Below are 19,105 nucleotides of genomic sequence, written 5' to 3'. Positions count from 1 at the left end.
TCAGATCTTTTTCAGAGCTGATCTGATTGGTCAAAAGACCAATTGGTGAAACAAATACCAGAGTTGGGCTGCCTGTGTAAATGAGGCCATACACACCATGCTCACATCATATTACTTATGTAATGGATGGTGCGAAATTAAATTTGAGCTACAAAACGGACAAAAAATAGTATTGAAGGGTGCTACGTTGTCGTCTCTTTTAAGCTTTGAGAGAAAGTAGTGTGAATACACAAATGAATCTACTAAAGTCAATTAAAAAATATATATCATTAGCATCGTTTTGTATGTGTGCGCACGCGCGCATGTGTGTGTCTGTGTGTTATTGGATACATTAGTCTCAAGAGTACATCCACTAATGAGTAGGATTAATTTGTGCCACTCAAGCTTCTAAAGATCTGCTTAGGCAATTACAAACATGTGAGCACACATACAAACCGAGAGGGAGAACAGCTGACAAAACTTTTTTTTTATTCTCCTTAGTAGATTCATTTCCAACTTCAAATCTCATCAACCCTCATGAAGAGCATCCATTGTGCAACAAGCTAATATTATAAATAAACTATTCTCAAAACTTTCACCCACTCACTAAATTTCTCGTTAAATCATCAATACGTTGTTTCCCCTGAAAAAGTGTCCATTTGTCAGAACAACACAGCCAAGTCATGATTAATGAATATATATATATATGTATAGTGCTTAATTAGTCAGAAATTTGTAGTTTGATTTATGTAACTTAATAATGCTGATTTATTGCTGAATGTGTGACGTTGGAAAGTATTCAAACCCCTTTACTTTTTCAATATTTTGTTATGTTACAGCCTTATTCTAAAATGAATGAAAATGCTTTTTTCCCCTCATCAATCTACACACAATAACCAATAATGACAATTACAGCATTGAGTCTTCTTGGATATGACGCTACAAGCTTGGCACATCTGTATTTGGGGAGTTTTTGCCATTCTTCTCTGCAGATCCTCTCAAGCTCTGTCATGTTGAAAGGGGAATTTCAGGTCTCTTCAGAGATGTTCGATTGAGTTTAAGTCCAGGCTCTGGCTGGGCCACTCAAGGACATTAAGAGACTTGTCCGGAATCCACTCCTGCGTTGCCTTGGCTGTGTGCCTAGGGTTGTTGTTCTGCTGGAAGGTAAACCTTCACCTCAGTATGAGGTTGTGAGCGCTCTGGAGCAGGTTTTCATCAAGGATCTCTCTGTACTTTGCTCTGTTCATCTTTGCCTCGATCCTGACTAGTCTCACAGTCCCTGCTACTGAAAAACATCCCTAGAGCATGATGCTGCCACCACCAAGCTTCATCGTAAGGATGGTGCAAGGTTTCCTCCAGACGTGGCGCTTGGCATTCATGCCAAAGAGTTCAATCTTGGTTTCATCAGACCAGAACGTCTTGTTTCTCATGGTCTGAGAGTCTTTAGGTGCCTTTTGGCAAACTCCAAGCGGGCTGTCATGTGCCTTTTACTGAGGAGGGGCTTCCGTCTGGCCACTCTACCATAAAGACCTGATTGGTGGAGTGCTGCAGAAATGGTTGTCCTCCTGGAAGGTTTTCCCATCTCCACAGAAGAACTCAGGAGCTCTGTCAGAGTGACCATCGGGTTCTTGGTCAACTCCCTGACCAAGGCCCTTCCCCCCCATTGCTCAGTTAGGCCGGGAGGCCAGCTCTAGAAAAAGTTTTGGTGGTTCCAAACTTCCGTTTAAGAGTGATGGAGGCCACTGTGTTCTTGGTTACCTTCAATCCTGCAGACATTTTTTGGTACCCTTCACCAGATCTGTGCCTCGACATAATCCTGTCTCGGGAGCCCAACGGACAATTCCATCGACCTCATGGTTTGGTTTTTGCTCTGACCTGCACTGTCAACTGTGGTGTGTTCCTTTCCAAATCGTGTCCAGTCAATTGAATTTACTAAAGGTGGACGCCAATCAAGTTGCAGAAACACCTCAAGGATGATCAATGGAAACAGGATGCACCTGAGCTCAATTTCGAGTCTCATAGTAAAGGGTCTGAATATTTATGTAAATAAGGTATTTATGTTTTTTTTAAAGTTGAATACAATTGCAAACGTTTCTAAAAATCTGTTATCCCTTTGTCGTTATGGGGTAATCTGTGTAGATTGCTGAGGATTTTTTATTTATTTAATCCACTTTAGAATAAGGCTGTAATGTAACAAAATATGGGAAAAGTCAAGGGGTCTGAATACTTTCCAAAGGCACTGTATCTGGAGTCCCTGATACTTGGTTAAAGAGTTAGGGGATGTCTCACGGTTTAGATGTCATGCTCTTGTGAACTGAGTGAGTGGAACTAATAAGCATAGGTAGCAATGGAAGTCAGAACAGCATTTTAAAGAGTTACACAAACTCTTCAGTGTGTGTGTGTGTGTGTGTGTGTGTGTGTGTGTGTGTGTGTGTGTGTGTGTGTGTGTGTGTGTGTGTGTGTGTGTGTGTGTGTGTGTGTGTGTGTGTGTGTGTGTGTGTGTGTGTGTGTGTGTGTGTGTGTGCACTCTTCAGATAGTTGAAGTCCACCTTGAGGCTCTGGAGACTGCTGGCTGCACCAATAACACTGTTTGAAATGCAGATGAGCACAAATAATGATGTGTTTAAAAGAGTCAGCCCAAAAGAACCTGGTACAAATATAGCACACACAATAAGGACAGAGAAAAGTGGGGAACCAAAATGAGCAGAGATCAGTGTTAAGTTGTGAGTACAGTAGCAGTTAAAGTCACAGAGGATTAGGTTTCCAGAGGAGCAACAATGGAAGGAGGATCAGAGTCATGAACTGATGACACACCGGTGTCAGATAATTACGCGGAGCTCCACACAGACTATACCATCAGCAAAAAAGACTACAACACTGCAGAGCAGGGGTCATTAGAAATGGAAGCAGGCTAGGACTGGCATCCCACTATCCCACTAGTCCAACTCTAGGGATGACTGTGAGGTAGCATTGATTATCAAGGGATACTCAAGGATGATATTAATGCTTTATTCAAGTATTCTTACTTTCAGATTAAAATAGGGATATTTATTCCAATAAATGGCCCCTGGTTGGGTGATACAGACGGTTCCAGGTTTGAAATGCCCATGAACCTTGTAGTATAGATAGCCAACAGACACCATAGTGCATGTTTTAAACATACTGTATACACACAGCCAGGACTCCAGTACTGATCAGGCAGCTGAACAATTAGAACAGAGGAGTAATAATCAAAGATCAGCTCACTCTGCACATCCTCTGCTAACTGCAGGAGGTTGACATATTGAACTGCTAAATCTGATTCAACATTCCAATCCAGTGATACACAGGCTCCTTGTATTCCCTGTTCGCCTTACGCCGTCTAGCTCCTCACACACACAGAGGACGCATTTTACATTTCAGCTTTCTGATTCATGTACACACCGGTGAACATGCTTCAGTAATTAATTATCCATCTGCCGCAGGTGACAAATGTGCAGAACCATCAAATAGGCTTCCTAGTCTACGCATGCACTAGGCTTATTCACCAACAGTTCGAAATTCTTCTCATCATGTGTTTGAAATGTGCAGCCCTATTTGTGGTTTATGACATGTAAGAGATGTGTAAGAAAGCAGAAATAATCAGTATACTGTATATTTCTGGTGAAGCTTAGCTCCTGGGGTGAGTGTGTTCTTCTGATACCAGGCCACACGGAAGGTGATATTGGTTTCTTAAAATGTAGATATATTCTATAACCTCGGAGAGTGAAGATTGGGAAGAGAGGATTGATAATAGTGTATTCACGTACACAAACAGGCACACACCAATACACACGCACTTTGGCCCTCCAGCTAAACCGGTATGGTGCTAATCTCTCCACACGAGGGAGAGTATTTATATTTGGCTTCCTGTAAATATATAAATGCATATATTTGTGCCTCTACGGAAATATGCGCCTACCCTCTGTTTCTGAACATGCTTGAGGTCATTTCAAGAGATATGCGTGTGGAGGAATGAGTGAACACGTGAATGTGTCATTTCTGTATGTACATTTGCCCGCTAGGATTTTCTAAGAGGCTAAGACGGCTAAGTTCCTGTAAAGCCAACTAAAATCAAATCATTTTCAGACTGATGAGATGTGAATGCTTACTAACTTCCAGTGAATAATCTTTTGTGTTTCTGTTTTTGTCAGTCGTTCACAATTCTGCTTTGATCCTAAAACTGCCATTTGCTTTTGGCCATTTAGATTATATGTGGTATTTCAGAGAAAATACACACGTACAAACTGAGATGTAATTAACAATGATATCAATGTTGCTTTCTCTCCTCTTCCCTGTATCTAATTTGCCTAATTTCTCCACAAACTAATGTGCCAAATCAGGTAACGTTGTCTTTCTCTTTCTGCCTCTTCCCCACCTCCTCTCCTTTCCTCCTCTTCCCCACCTCCCTCTCTCCCTTCCTCCTCTTCCCCACCTCCTCTCTCCCTTCCTCCTCTTCCCCACCTCCTCTCTCCCTTCATCCTCTTCCCCAACTCCTCTCTCCCTTCCTCCTCTTCCCCACCTCCTCTCTCCCTTCCTCCTCTTCCCCACCTCCTCTCTCCCTTCCTCCTCTTCCCCACCTCCTCTCTCACTTCCTCCTCTTCCCCACCTCCATCTCTCCCTTCCTCCTCTTCCCCACCTCCTCTCTCCCTTCCTCCTCTTCCCCACCTCCTCTCTCCCTTCCTCCTCTTCCCCCACCTCCTCTCTCCCTTCCTCCTCTTCCCCACCTCCTCTCTCCCTTCCTCCTCTTCCCCACCTCCTCTCTCCCTTCCTCCTCTTCCCCACCTCCATCTCTCCCTTCCTCCTCTTCCCCACCTCCTCTCTCCCTTCCTCCTCTTCCCCACCTCCTCTCTCACTTCCTCCTCTTCCCCACCTCCATCTCCCTCCTCTTCCCCACCTCCTCCTTCCCCACCTCCATCTCTCCCTTCCTCCTCTTCCCCACCTCCATCTCTCCCTTCCTCCTCTTCCCCACCTCCTCTCTCCTTCCTCCTCTTCCCCACCTCCTCTCTCCCTTCCTCCTCTTCCCCACCTCCCTCTCTCTCCCTTCCTCCGCTTCCCCACCTCCATCTCTCCCTTCCTCCTCTTCCCCCACCTCCATCTCTCCCTTCCTCCTCTTCCCCACCTCCTCTCTCCCTTCCTCCTCTTCCCCACCTCCTCTCTCCCTTCCTCCTCTTCCCCACCTCCATCTCTCCCTTCCTCCTCTTCCCCACCTCCATCTCTCCCTTCCTCCTCTTCCCCACCTCCTCTCTCCCTTCCTCCTCTTCCCCACCTCCTCTCTCCCTTCCTCCTCTTCCCCACCTCCTCTCTCCCTTCCTCCTCTTCCCCACCTCCATCTCTCCCTTCCTCCTCTTCCCCACCTCCATCTCTCCCTTCCTCCTCTTCCCCACCTCCTCTCTCCCTTCCTCCTCTTCCCCACCTCCATCTCTCCCTTCCTCCTCTTCCCCACCTCCATCTCTCCCTTCCTCCTCTTCCCCACCTCCATCTCTCCCTTCCTCCCACACCTCTTCCCCACCCCACCTCTCTTCCTCCTCTTCCCCACCTCCTCTCCCCTCCTCTTCCCCACCTCCTCTCCCCTTCCTCCTCTTCCCCACCTCCATCTCTCCCTTCCTCCTCTTCCCCACCTCCATCTCTCCCTTCCTCCTCTTCCCCACCTCCATCTCTCCTTCCTCCTCTTCCCCACCTCCTCTCTCCCTTCCTCCTCTTCCCCACCTCCTCTCTCCCTTCCTCCTCTTCCCCACCTCCATCTCTCCTTCCTCCTCTTCCCCACCTCCTCTCTCCCTTCCTCCTCTTCCCCACCTCCTCTCTCCCTTCCTCCTCTTCCCCACCTCCTCTCTCCCTTCCTCCTCTTCCCCACCTCCTCTCTCTCCCCTCCTCCTCCTCCTTCCCCACCTCCTCTCTCCCTTCCTCCTCTTCCCCACCTCCTCTCTCCCTTCCTCCTCTTCCCCACCTCCTCCTCCCTTCCTCCCTCTTCCCCACCTTCCTCCTCTTCTTCCCCACCTCCTCTCTCCCTTCCTCCTCTTCCCCACCTCCTCCCCTTCCTCCTCTTCCCCACCTCCCTTCCCCTTCCTCCTTTCCCCACCTCCATCTCCCTTCCCTTCCTCCTCTTCCCCACCTCCCCCTCCTCCATCTCCCTTCCTCCTCTTCCCCACCTCCTCTCTCCCTTCCTCCTCTTCCCCACCTCCTCTCTCCCTTCCTCCTCTTCCCCACCTCCATCTCTCCCTTCCTCCTCTTCCCCACCTCCATCTCTCCCTTCCTCCTCTTCCCCACCTCCATCTCCCTTCCTCCTCTTCCCCACCTCCTCTCTCCCTTCCTCCTCTCTCCTCTCTCCTTCCTCCTCTTCCCCACCTCCATCTCTCCCTTCCTCCTCTTCCCCACCTCCATCTCTCCCTTCCTCCTCTTCCCCACCTCCTCTCTCCCTTCCTCCTCTTCCCCACCTCCATCTCTCCCTTCCTCCTCTTCCCACCTCCATCTCTCCTTCCTCCTCTTCCCCACCTCCTCTCTCCCTTCCTCCTCTTCCCCACCTCCTCTCTCCCTTCCTCCTCTTCCCCACCTCCTCTCTCCCTTCCTCCTCTTCCCCACCTCCATCTCTCCCTTCCTCCTCTTCCCCACCTCCATCTCTCCCTTCCTCCTCTTCCCCACCTCCATCTCTCCCTTCCTCCTCTTCCCCACCTCCTCTCTCCCTTCCTCCTCTTCCCCACTCCTCTCTCCCTTCCTCCTCTTCCCCACCTCCTCTCTCCCTTCCTCCTCTTCCCCACCTCCTCTCTCCCTTCCTCCTCTTCCCCACCTCCTCTCTCCCTTCCTCCTCTTCCCCACCTCCTCTCTCCCTTCCTCCTCTTCCCCACCTCCTCTCTCCCTTCCTCCTCTTCCCCACCTCCTCTCCCTTCCTCCTCTTCCCCACCTCCTCTCTCCCTTCCTCCTCTTCCCCACCTCCTCTCTCCATTCCTCCTCTTCCCCACCTCCTCTCTCCCTTCCTCCTCTTCCCCACCTCCTCTCTCCCTTCCTCCTCTTCCCCACCTCCATCTCTCCCTTCCTCCTCTTCCCCACCTCCTCCCCTACTTCAATTACAGCATCAGGTAACAATGCCACTTATGATATTACATGTTCTCTCTCCACCTCCTCCTCTGCCTCCCATCTCTCATCCCATTGGTTAATAACCCCCTCACTGTCTCCCCTTCTTCTCTCCTTCTCCCCCATCCCCCCATTCCTCCCACAGGTAACAAGTTCTCATCCTGCCATGCCTATCTCCTAATAGCAGCGGTGTGGTGCTATGCTCTTATCTTTGCCATCGGGCCTCTGACTGGCTGGGGCCGGTATGGTTCTGAACCCTACGGTACAGCCTGCTGTATCGACTGGTACGCCCCCGGCCAAAGCAGAGCTGCCATGAGCTACATCCTCTGCCTCTTCCTCTTCTGCTACATCGTCCCCTGCATCATCATCTTCCTCTCCTATATCTTCATCCTGCTGACTGTCAAGGGGTCACACCAGGCGGTGCAGCAGCACATATCCCCACAGAACAAGATCCCCAACACACATACACTCATCGTCAAGGTACGCACTGTCACACACACACTCTCACGGTCAGGATACACACACTCCCTCTCACAGACACACACACTCATCAGTCAGGTATGCACTCTCACACACAAACACACTTAGCATCAAGGTACGCCCAGGTAAGGCCAACATGTTATAAATATGCCAACTTTGACTGACTATTTCTCAATTATACTTTTAGAAACAAATGTCAATTATACTGTAGGTTAACAATCTTTACTCCACATGACCATTCTATGAGAAAATCCCCTAATCATGTTTTTTTTTATCACCAACACACACACACACACAAAACACACACACACACACACACACACACACACACACACACACACACACACACACACACACACACACACACACACACACTCTCACTGTCAAGGTACACACTGTCACACACACACTTAAATAGTAGTTGTACAAACACACACACACTACAATACACACCTTGGAAACTGTAGCAGCACATTTTCCTAACTTAAATGCTGCTTTATGTATAGGTTTTAAAGGGTTTCAAGCGGGTGTTGTGATTCGTTATTAGATCAAAATGATTTGGAGAGCACCCCAATCATCAACTTGGGGGAGCTGTATACAATTTGCTTTATTTCACTCCTTCATGATTTAAAGTTTGGTTGGGACATAAGGTTTGAAAGTAGAAGTTTTAATTGATTAGAAGGCCAATGTATCGGTCGGTGGTCAATAAACAGCCTCATCATTATGATAGGGGAGAAGTTGTCCTCTTTGACTTTGTTCTAAGTATTAGTTTAAAGTATTGTCACCTGGATGGCTGGGGGAAGAGGGTTTGAAACTTTTATAAACTACTGTATGTGCACACCTGTCTGTCAATTCCTCCCTTTGTGTTTTCCCGTCTCTCCCTTCTAGCTCTCGGTGGCGGTGTGCATCGGTGTCGTGATCGCCTGGAGCCCATACGCCTTCGTCTCCATGTGGGCGGCGTTCATTAACTCAGCAGAGGTCCCTCCCTTTGCTTTCGCTGTGGCTGCCATCTTTGCCAAGTCCTCCACCCTCTACAATCCTATCGTCTACCTGGTCTTCAAACCCAACTTCCGCAGGTCCCTCTGCCGGGACTGGCTGACATGCCGACGGACCCTATGTGCGTGTTTGTGCTCGCACGGCTCGGCCCAGAAGGTGTCCTGTACACAGTCCCAGCAGCATGGGAAGGAGGAGTGTAACTCAACGCGGCGCTCCAATGGATTGCCGGAGAACCATAGGGGGGCATGCAGGCACTGCCCATGCCCAGAGAGAGACACTGGTTCTGGCGGATACGGCCAAGAGACTACCCCTCAGAGGACTGCAAGGATACTGCAGGGGTCCACACATAGCGAAGTGGCTGTTAGTCAGCTGTCCAATGAGATGCAGAGTGACTTCCTCTGAAAAGATAAAGGAGAGAGAGTAAGCAAAAGAGAGAGGGAAGGGAGGGAGGATGAGGGGAGAGAAAAGGGGAGAGGGAGAAGGGAGAAAGTTAGAGGGAGGGAAATGTGGGAGAGGAAGGCAGTGACCGAGAGGAGGAGAGAGAGAGAGAGAGATGAGAAAAGACAAACAGTGAATTGTTTTCACATACAAAATAAAAAACATGGAGAGGGGAAGATCAGAGGGAAAATACTTTCAAACAGGAAAAAAGTTATTGTTGAGGAAGGGCAGGTGTGAACTGCACTAACAATCACAACAAGGCCATCCTAACTCCTCTCACTCAGAGGAGTGGCCAAACCAATCACCTCGGAAACTGTTACTGCCACAATACTAACTCAGCCACAAACTGAACTAAACCAGGGGTGTATTCATTATGCAGATGCTGTTGGAAAATGTTTCTTCTGTTGCGAAATGTTTAGCAACAGAAACTGTTTATTCCAAAAAGAAAACTTTTGCAACGAAAATGATAATTTTTATCGGACAAACTCAGCTAGGTCCCTCCCTGTTTCATTCCGTTTGCTCTGTTTGCTTCCATTTGGTTCTTAACCTTGTAAGACGTAATGAATACAACCCTGACAACCAACATACGACCACAAACTGAAGAGTCAGCAACATACCAAAAACTCAACCAAAATACCACCACAGACTGAGCAGCCAATAACAACCAGGAACTCAACCAACAAACACAGCCAAGCCAGACTGAAAAACAGACTTAACCAACAAGCCCCTGATCTCTCTGGTTGCAGCTGGTTTGATTCAAAAGGACTTGAAAGTCATGAACCCACAGTCTTGATGCAGTAGTTAGAGATATCGGACACAGGACCAACAAGAGGGTCCATAATGAGAACGACACTGGTGTTTAGGGAAATACTACCAGATTGAGTATCAGATTCTACATATGTCCCACAGGGCCTACCAAAGAAGAGAGAGAGATGTGGATGAGGATACTATGGTGTATATACAGTATTAAAACCCACATAACTGAGAGAGTTGTCTACATGGGGGCTTGGAGTGTGTGTACCGAATGAAGACGTCACTTAACTGAAGGCAGAACATGAGAAAATGAACACTTTAGTTGCTGCATTGATGACATTACAGTGGTGTGAGTCAGTCAGACTTGGCCAAGCAGCCATGTCCAGAATTATTCAGTGAACAGTTAGGACTGTGCCAAATGAGCTACAATTACGCACCGTGGTTGGGATCAATTTTAACTCAGTCAATCCAGGAAGTGAATGGGACATTCCCAATTCTGCACACATTCTTAATTAATAAAGTCCAACTGAAATGTGCTCTCAAATCTCAGACATTCTCTCTGTTTTTACCCAAGACATGAAACCAATGCAACAATAGCTACAAGACTAATACAAAATCTATAAAAATCTACTTAAAAGATCCCGTTTTGCAATTTAGCTTCAGAAAACAAACAGATGAAATATTGAGCTACCGTGAGTTGTGTTGATATCTACTTTCTCCTTCCAGTGTTTCCCCAGGAGTGTAGATAGATGGTTATTGTAAACAAATTGGAGAAGGGTGCAGTGGAGGTGCTGAACTGCAGAGCTGAGCTGGTTCTGCTTGGTTAAACAAATTGGCCTGCCATCACCGTACAATCAATATAGAGCCATTATAGAGTTCTCACTGGGTCCAGAGAGGGAGCTCAAATCTGGGATCACAGAACAGCTAAAGCCCCAGGACTTGACCCAAACAGTGAGAGTGTTGAGAGTGTTATTGTTGACATAGTTTTGGCATTTGTGTGTTCTCATTTACATGAATGTGTGTGTGTGCTTATGTACCTGTTGTTGATTGAGGCAATTTGCATATGCGTGTTTCTGTGTGTGAGAATAGCTACTGTATGTCTGCTTCAGTTTGCAAGTCTATGTGGGCATATGTTAGTGCAGTAACTCACTGAGGAAAGTCCTAACATTTTTCTCTACATTGAGTGAGTCACAAAATCAAATCAAATGTTATTGTTATTTGTCACATTCGCCGAATACTTACGAATACGACCTTAAATGCTTACTTACAAGCCCTTAACCAACAATGCAGCTTTAAGAAAACTAAGTTAAGAATAATATTTACTAAATAAACTAAAGTAAAAAATAAAAGAGCAACAATAAAATAACAATAACGAGGCTATATACAGGGAGTACTGGTACCGAGTCAATGTGCAGGGGTACAGGTTAGTTGAGGTAACTGAGGTAATATGTATATGTACATAGGTAGGGGTAAAGTGGCCATACATAGATAATAGATATTAAAACATGAGTAGCAGCTGTGTAAAAAAAAGGGGGGAGGGTCAATGCAAATAGTGCAGGTAGCCATTTGATTAGCTGTTCAGCAGTCTCGGGTAGGTGTTGTAGTAAAATATGACATGAACAAGCTTTTCTTCAATCCACTGAAGACCTATCTCCTCTTGTTCCTCTCCTCCTTAGCGTGAAAAACATAGAGTTGCTATTTCATAAAGGGACTTCTCGAGAGACAAAAGGTATGCTTTAAGACCTGAAGACAGAGCACAGAGCACAGAGCACAGAGCACAGTCTGACTAGAACTTTCTATTCACTCCTCTAGGACACTGGGTCATCAAACTCTTCTAAACACCGTGCCGCTGTGTTAACCAGTAATCTGGTCCGCTAAAGATCGTGTCTCCAGCCTGACTATCTCTGATACATGAACTCTTTCATGTTACAACAATAATAGTTTATATCTATTGTTCACAAAATACCACAGTGTCAGCACAAACACCCGTAACCAGTCTTGTGGTTCAGCACCTTCAGAACTTTGTTATTATTGAATAATGCAGCAATATCTCACTGCTATAAATTCTAATCTGCTCTGTGGGTAACTTGGCCAATCTCTGACTTTATAGCATGTATCTCCGCCCTGCCCCCTGACCTCCAGAGAAAGATATCATCTCCGTTTCTCCATCCATCCCCCTCCAGCTCTCTCTCTCTCTCCATCCATCCCCCTCCAGCTCTCTCTCTCTCCATCCATCCCCCTCCAGCTCTCTCTCTCTCCATCCATCCCCTCCAGCTCTCTCTCTCTCTCCATCCATCCCCTCCAGCTCTCTCTCTCCATCCATCCCCCTCCAGCTCTCTCTCTCTCCATCCATAACCCCTCCAGCTCTCTCTCTCTCCATCCATCCCCCTCCAGCTCTCTCTCTCTCCATCCATCCCCCTCCAGCTCTCTCTCTCCATCCATCCATCCCCTCCAGCTCTCTCTCTCTCCATCCATCCCCCTCCAGCTCTCTCTCTCTCCATCCATCCCCTCCAGCTCTCTCTCTCTCTCCCATCCATCCCCCTCCAGCTCTCTCTCTCTCCATCCATCCCCTCCAGCTCTCTCTCTCTCCATCCATCCCCCTCCAGCTCTCTCTCTCTCCATCCATCCCCCTCCAGCTCTCTCTCTCTCCATCCATCCCCCTCCAGCTCTCTCTCTCTCTCCATCCATCCCCCTCCAGCTCTCTCTCTCTCTCCATCCATCCCCCTCCAGCTCTCTCTCTCTCTCCATCCATCCCCCTCCAGCTCTCTCTCTCTCTCCATCCAATGCTCCTTTATTTAATGAAAGTGTCAATATTATTGAAACAGCTCTATTATTATGTTGTAATGTCTTTACGACCCTGTTATGAGTTTAAAATAGAGTATAGATGTATATTTTAGCCGCACTAAAGAAAATACAAGAGAAGATGTAACATACAATGATTGAGATGACCATGCTGAGCCAGGCTCATGTGAGGAGTTAACAGGTTACTTCTTAGTAATCTCCCATCACAACTTCTAATCAGAGCCATCGATTTACAGGGTTTAGCAAACTCAGATTGAACACTAGATTGTCAACGGCCGCCATATTGGCACCGTAGGTTACAATCGCGTTCTATTGATGAGTATAGAATGTTTGGTGCGAAAGTGGAGGTTGGTTCAACCAAATCGCCACAGCTATTTCCTGAACGGCACCCTGTTCCCTGAATAGTACAGACATAGGGTGTCATTTGGGATATTTCCATTCCTTCTAATACTAAGGTGGATAAGATATGTTGTCCTTTGACAATGGGCGGAACTCGGGGGCGGAACTCGCTGCCATAACTGTGCATTTGTGATATATTTTTTTATATGTAATGATATTGATCAGTGATCATATTACTGCATGGTTCATAAGGAGTAATCATCACCGTCAGGCCATCAGGGCACCATCTCATCCAAACAGCACATATGTACCAGATGTCAGGGCTTTCAAACGGGTTTGGTTTGCATGTACAGGTGTACAAATGTCTATGTACAGAAGTTATATATAGTTGTAGATACCAGCCTACATGCATATTTGGGGGAATGGGTGACCCCCAAATTGTGTCCTTGGAAATGGGGTTGAATGGTAAATACCTCAAATAACAAACAAAACAGAGCACACAAACAGTGTGTTTTAACGTTGACTCTTTATGCAGTGCCAATGCAAAACCTCTTCCTGTTCCTCTGGCTGTCTGTCTCTTTCTGGACAGTTTGGATTCATTTGGTCCTTAATGGCCCGTTGTCTCCTCGTGAAAAAGGCTTCCCATTATTGACCTTGAGTGGTCATTTGCAGGGGGACCACATGAAAATAACTTGGACCGCCTCAGGTGCTCATTTTTTTAAAGTTCCATTCAATTGCAGTCTAATTGTGATCATATAAAATTACATTTTTGCTAAAGCAAAGAACATTATAGCCAACATCGCTGGCTCTCCAGCATCAAATTTGCTCCATATTTAACGTTGTAATTCTGTCCTGAGCTCCACATCATCTCTGATATCAATGTCCTCTACAGTGAAGCGTCTCACATGGACCCGTTTATTTATTACGTTGTAATCTTTCGACCGACTTTACATGAAGTGACCTGAAGATGATGTATGTACATTGTATTTTTTAGGCTTCGGCCCTAACTTATGGCTATCCACATCAGTCTCAAGGAGATGAAAACGTATCTGTTCTGTTACCATAGCTCGTCTAACCTCATTCACCCCAGCAGCGTCATCCCAGCAGGGTTATGAATCATCAGAGAACCATAATGTTGTAACGTTATAATACCAACATTCACATATCCTCTGGCTTTTGCCTGGCCTGAACGGTGAGCTAAATTCTACATTATGTACAGAAGTCTCCATTGAATACTGTCAATCAATGCTGCTTAACTAAAGCTAAATGGACGAATACAGATGGGATTTGGATATCTCCTCTGCAGCAGGATAGCAGTAGGACTTTAGTTGGAACTATATTCCTCTGTGCTCATGCTGTGCAGACCAGATAGTATGTCCCCAAATGACACTGTCTGAGTGCATGCGCATGCGCGCACACACACACACACACACACACACACACACACACACACACACACACACACACACACACACACACACACACACACACACACACACACACACACACACACACACACACACACAGGAAGAGGTTGCTGACCTTCTCCACCACTTCCAAAGACACAGAACGAGGCTGGTTGTGATGTGATGTACACATATGTTTATATAAAATATATGGTTTTAAAAGATTTCTGCTATCAATATATTTATTGAGATGATTATTATTATCATTGTCAGTGAGGTCTCAGATGCACTGTGAAAACATGTTTACAAGAAAGCAAAAAAAATAAAGTGCTATTTGTTAAAAAATATTACCATGTTTTGGCGTGGGTTGTCCTAACAGATGTGAGTAGTTTAAGGTTGTTAATGCTAATGAGACAGCATATTGCGCGGGCATGCACACACACCACACACGCACACACGCACACACACACAAACACACACACACGCGGTCCATAGGGAGTCCAGTCTACCTGCCTGGCCCTTGCTGCAAGCTAGCATAAATATTAAGTCTAATTGGGTTTGGTCACAGTGTTCCGCGTTCCTCATCTTCATAAGCCAGAGAGAGAGACCGAGAGAGAGAGAGAGAGAGAGAGAGAGAGAGAGAGAGAGAGAGAGAGAGAGAGAGAGAAAGAAAGAGAGAGAGAGACCGAGAGACCGAGAGAGAGTCTTATCTACACTAGTGGTTTTGAGGAACTCTCAGGTGTTCCGCAAAACCTTTCCTAAACTTAATACCTTTTTTAACACTCACTTAGACATGTGACCTGTGGAATGAACACAACTGGCTCTCTGATTGATAGAGGGAGAATAACAACAGAGGAGGATGGGAGACAAACAGATGACAAACTGAGGGAAAGAAGAGAGAGAGCTCTCGATGGAAGGGGGAAGGTGACCTTAATTGAGGGTGGGGAGACGGGGTGTTAAGTGTGTTTTGTCTGGGATGGTGGGTCTCTGCTTTGTGGATCTGTGCCCATGACCCAATGTCATGACATTGTAATGTCTTTATTCTTTTGGAACTTCTGTGTAATGTTTACTGATATTCTTTATTGTTTATTTCACTTTTGTATATAATCTACCTCACTTGCTTTGGCAATGTTAACACATGTTTCCAATGCCAATAAAGCCCATTGCATTGAATTGAGAGAGAGAGAGAGAAATATGCAGCATCCACAACAGCTATTTCTACCACCAGTCCTAACCATTACCCTCAGGTAGTAAGACAATTCCTGAATCTGGAACAGATGAAGCTTCTAAGATACCTGCTCTGCTTGGTGGGTGGCTAGAACAGCTGCTGCAGCTTGTTTCTGCTAGCTCTGCAGGTTTCTGTATCCTCGTGTTCCTGGTGTACCTGACCTAGGGCTAACTGTTTTCTCACCACACTGGCAATCACGAGCCATGACGGAAATCTAATTCCACGTGACCGTTGAGTCACGGTAACTAGGATTCTCCAAATCTGCGCTCTGATGCCTCTGATGGTCATTAGTAGCCTACCAAACTTTCTACCTCAGCTCTAACTCTATTGTCCCTCTAATCACTTTGACATCAATGCAAATGCAATGGAAAACAAATCAAACACTTCCTGAGAACCTGTTGCGCCAGCGAGAGCCATCTCCTCGACAGCTGGCTGATGCATGGATTGAAATAAGTGTTCCCATGTTGAGCAACATTTCTATAGGCTACATCATCCTTTGCATTTGTGTGAGAAAGCAGATTTTTGATGGCCTATATTAAAAGGTTGAGGATCCCATCAGCTTTCTGTAGGCTAGGCCTACTATATATTTTTTTCTCAACTTTCCTCATATTATGCACATTGCTTGGCTTTACAACCCAAGTAGCCTACCTGGCTGGCATGACAATGAATTGTGAGAGAAGTATCCTCCATTCCCTATTCCAGTGTATAGGCCTACAGATAACATGTCTTTTTCCCCCTGCACCTGTTCCTACAGGTGCATAATAATTGTCCAACCTAAATCAAATCTAATTGCATACACATATTATTTAGTATATGTAAAGACTAGATTGAATCAAAAATAGTATGATCGGTGAGAATGCATTTTTCTGCAACTTTTTCAAATCATAGTTGCATGCATCATGTAGCCTAGTCCATAGGCCTATATGTTTTGATAGGTTGATTATCACAACTAAAGTGGGCAAATAACGTAGCCTATACAGATGTAGGATCGTAATTACTCTTTTGGGGCTGAGAATTGTACTGCAAAATTGTAGTATATTCCAAGTTTAAAAAGGCTTCTAAAGTTTGTAATTTACATTTTTAAATGTCAGACTTGATTTTCAATAACGAAAAATGTATCAACCCCTACAAAAAAATGTCCATGAATTATAATCCACATAATAAATGACATTCCCTATTACTGCAGGATTATTTTCCTGCTGTAGCAAACTGTCTGAAATTAAGATTCTACAGGCCTAGGACTCCTGGAGCAGGGTTGGAGGGTCCATAACCTACATAGCCTAATGAAATATGTTCTTACAAGCCCAGTCATTGCACAATCATATGTGAAACAGAGTTTTGACTGGTCACTATTTAAAAGAGGATCCCAGTTTTCTCGTGTTGCTATATTTATTGCTAAATTCTTAAAGAAAACTCCACCCAAAAACAATATTTTGGTATGTACAGTACTTACCAGATGGTGTGCAGTAGGGAGGTCTGGTGAAGGTGAGGCAGACTTACAGAACCAATCTGTTTTTATAAGTATTCCCTGTCTGTACAGGCCAGACCAACAGGATTAATGCATTAAATCAGGTTAGGGCTGTGGCGGTCATGACATTTTGTCAGCTGGTAACTGTCATGCAAATAACTGCCGGTCTCACTGTAATTGACCATTCATTAACATAAACTCGTTTAGCATCTCATGGCTTCCACACATAGCTTACAAGCCACTGATGCAGACCTTTGGAACATCTACTTTTAAAAAATGTAGACTTATTTATTTCAGTCAGGTTTAAAGAAACAACATGATATTATTAAAATGTAGCCTATTTCAGAAGAACAGAATAGCATATTCTGAGTCATATGGCTGTGGGGTACACTAATTCATTTAGCAGACAATATTTGCTTATAATTCCAATGTCATTATTTTCTTTATTTTAAAGTAAGAACAATACAATTGAACATAGCTACATAAAATACAAAGGATATTTTTCCCAAACTATTTTTGAGGGAGCGGCTATTCTTTCATTTGTGATACAAACCTTAGGCTATATGTTTTGATTTGTAATACATTCTAAGGCTGCTTGATGTGACTTTATATAGTGATGATTTGAAAAAAGTAACATGAAAAGCAAAAGCTCTGCTCTGTTTCTTGAGCAGGCTGCACACTTCTTCAGTCTCTCATTCTCGATTTGACAAGTAATATTCTCACCCATCAGACTATTCTCAATTTTATCTGGTCATTACACAGAGCCAGACAGGGGGGGTTACATCATGGAATAACAATGGTTTCAGTGCAGTACAATATTATTGATTAACACACACGCAGGCATTCTCCCAGCTAGGTTTTGCTTCCAGTTTTTTAATTTAATTGATTTTACAGTTGGATTTGTAAAACATTTAGCTTGTTTTTTTTTAAGGTAACATAAGATAGCTTGTGTTATTTCTGGCAGTTTAGCTAACCAGGCTACAGAGGATAACCCTAGGTAACGGCTATACAGATGACAGCTGCCCAGTGATAAATTAACGTATAACTCACTAAGGAACAGAGCACATACAGTATGTTCAGCCATACTGTTAACCTTCAACTTTTAATGTCACATGCACAAGTACTCTAAAATGCCCTTCTTACTTACTCAATACCCAACAATGTAATAATCAATAACAGTGTAATACTATAAAAAAATAAGAAACAAGAAGAAATATGAAGAACACAATAAGTAATTAAGCATACCATATACAGGATCGGTTCCAATACCTTCCAATGTGCAGGGAAACTGGAGTGATGGAGGTAGAAATGCATAAACATAGTAGCAGCAGCTTGTATGTGAGTGGGTGACTGTGTGTGTAGAGTCAGTATGAATGTATGTGCATATTATGTTTGAGTGAGCAGATGCTGGAGTGAGTATGTGTGTGTGTGAGTGTGTAGGGCCCTACGAGTGTGTAGGGCCCTGCGAGTGTGTAGGGCCCTGTGAGTGTGCATAGAAACAGTGCTAAACAAAAAATAAAAAGGTCAATGAGGATACAAGGTTAACTCAGTCTGTGTAACTATTTTATTAGCTCTTTCTCAGTCTTATTGCTTGGGAATAGAAGCTGTTCAAGAGCCTGTTGGTGCCAGACTTGATGCACCGGTACAGCTTGCCGTGTGGAAGCAGAGAGAATAGTCTAGGACTTGGGTGGAGTCTTTACCGATTTTCTGGCCATTCCTAAAACACCGCCTGATATAGATGTCCTGGATGGCAGGGATCTCGGCCCCAGTGATGTACTGAGCTGTCTGCACCACCCTCTGTAGCGCCATGCGATCGAGGGGAGTATTATTTCCATACCAGGCAGTGATGTACTGAGCTGTCTGCACCACCCTCTGTAGCGCCATGCGATCGAGGGGAGTATTATTTCCATACCAGGCAGTGATGTACTGAGCTGTCTGCACCACCCTCTGTAGCGCCATGCGATCGAGGGTAGTATTATTTCCATACCAGGCAGTGATGTACTGAGCTGTCTGCACCACCCTCTGTAGCGCCATGCGATCGAGGGTAGTATTATTTCCATACCAGGCAGTGATGTACTGAGCTGTCTGCACCACCCTCTGTAGCGCCATGCGATCGAGGGAGTATTATTT

General features: G+C 45.2%; 1 protein-coding gene across 1 annotated transcript in view; it reads left to right on the top strand.

The window, feature by feature from the left end:
- Window positions 1-11,995, top strand: part of opn7b (opsin 7, group member b) — a 141,305-nt gene extending 129,310 nt beyond the window's left edge. The window contains exons 5-7 of the mRNA XM_065005278.1: window positions 7,065-7,070; window positions 7,211-7,545; window positions 8,434-11,995. Coding sequence (XP_064861350.1) covers window positions 7,065-7,070; window positions 7,211-7,545; window positions 8,434-8,943 — 851 coding nt within the window. The 3' untranslated portion in view covers window positions 8,944-11,995. The remainder of the gene's footprint in view (window positions 1-7,064; window positions 7,071-7,210; window positions 7,546-8,433) is intronic.
- Window positions 11,996-19,105: the final 7,110 nt, after the last annotated feature.

This window comes from Oncorhynchus nerka, linkage group LG20, assembly GCF_034236695.1.
Source record: "Oncorhynchus nerka isolate Pitt River linkage group LG20, Oner_Uvic_2.0, whole genome shotgun sequence".
Taxonomy (NCBI): Eukaryota; Metazoa; Chordata; class Actinopteri; order Salmoniformes; family Salmonidae; genus Oncorhynchus; species Oncorhynchus nerka.
Note: the sequence above shows the minus strand (reverse complement) of the source record. Positions and strands in the feature narration are given on the sequence as shown.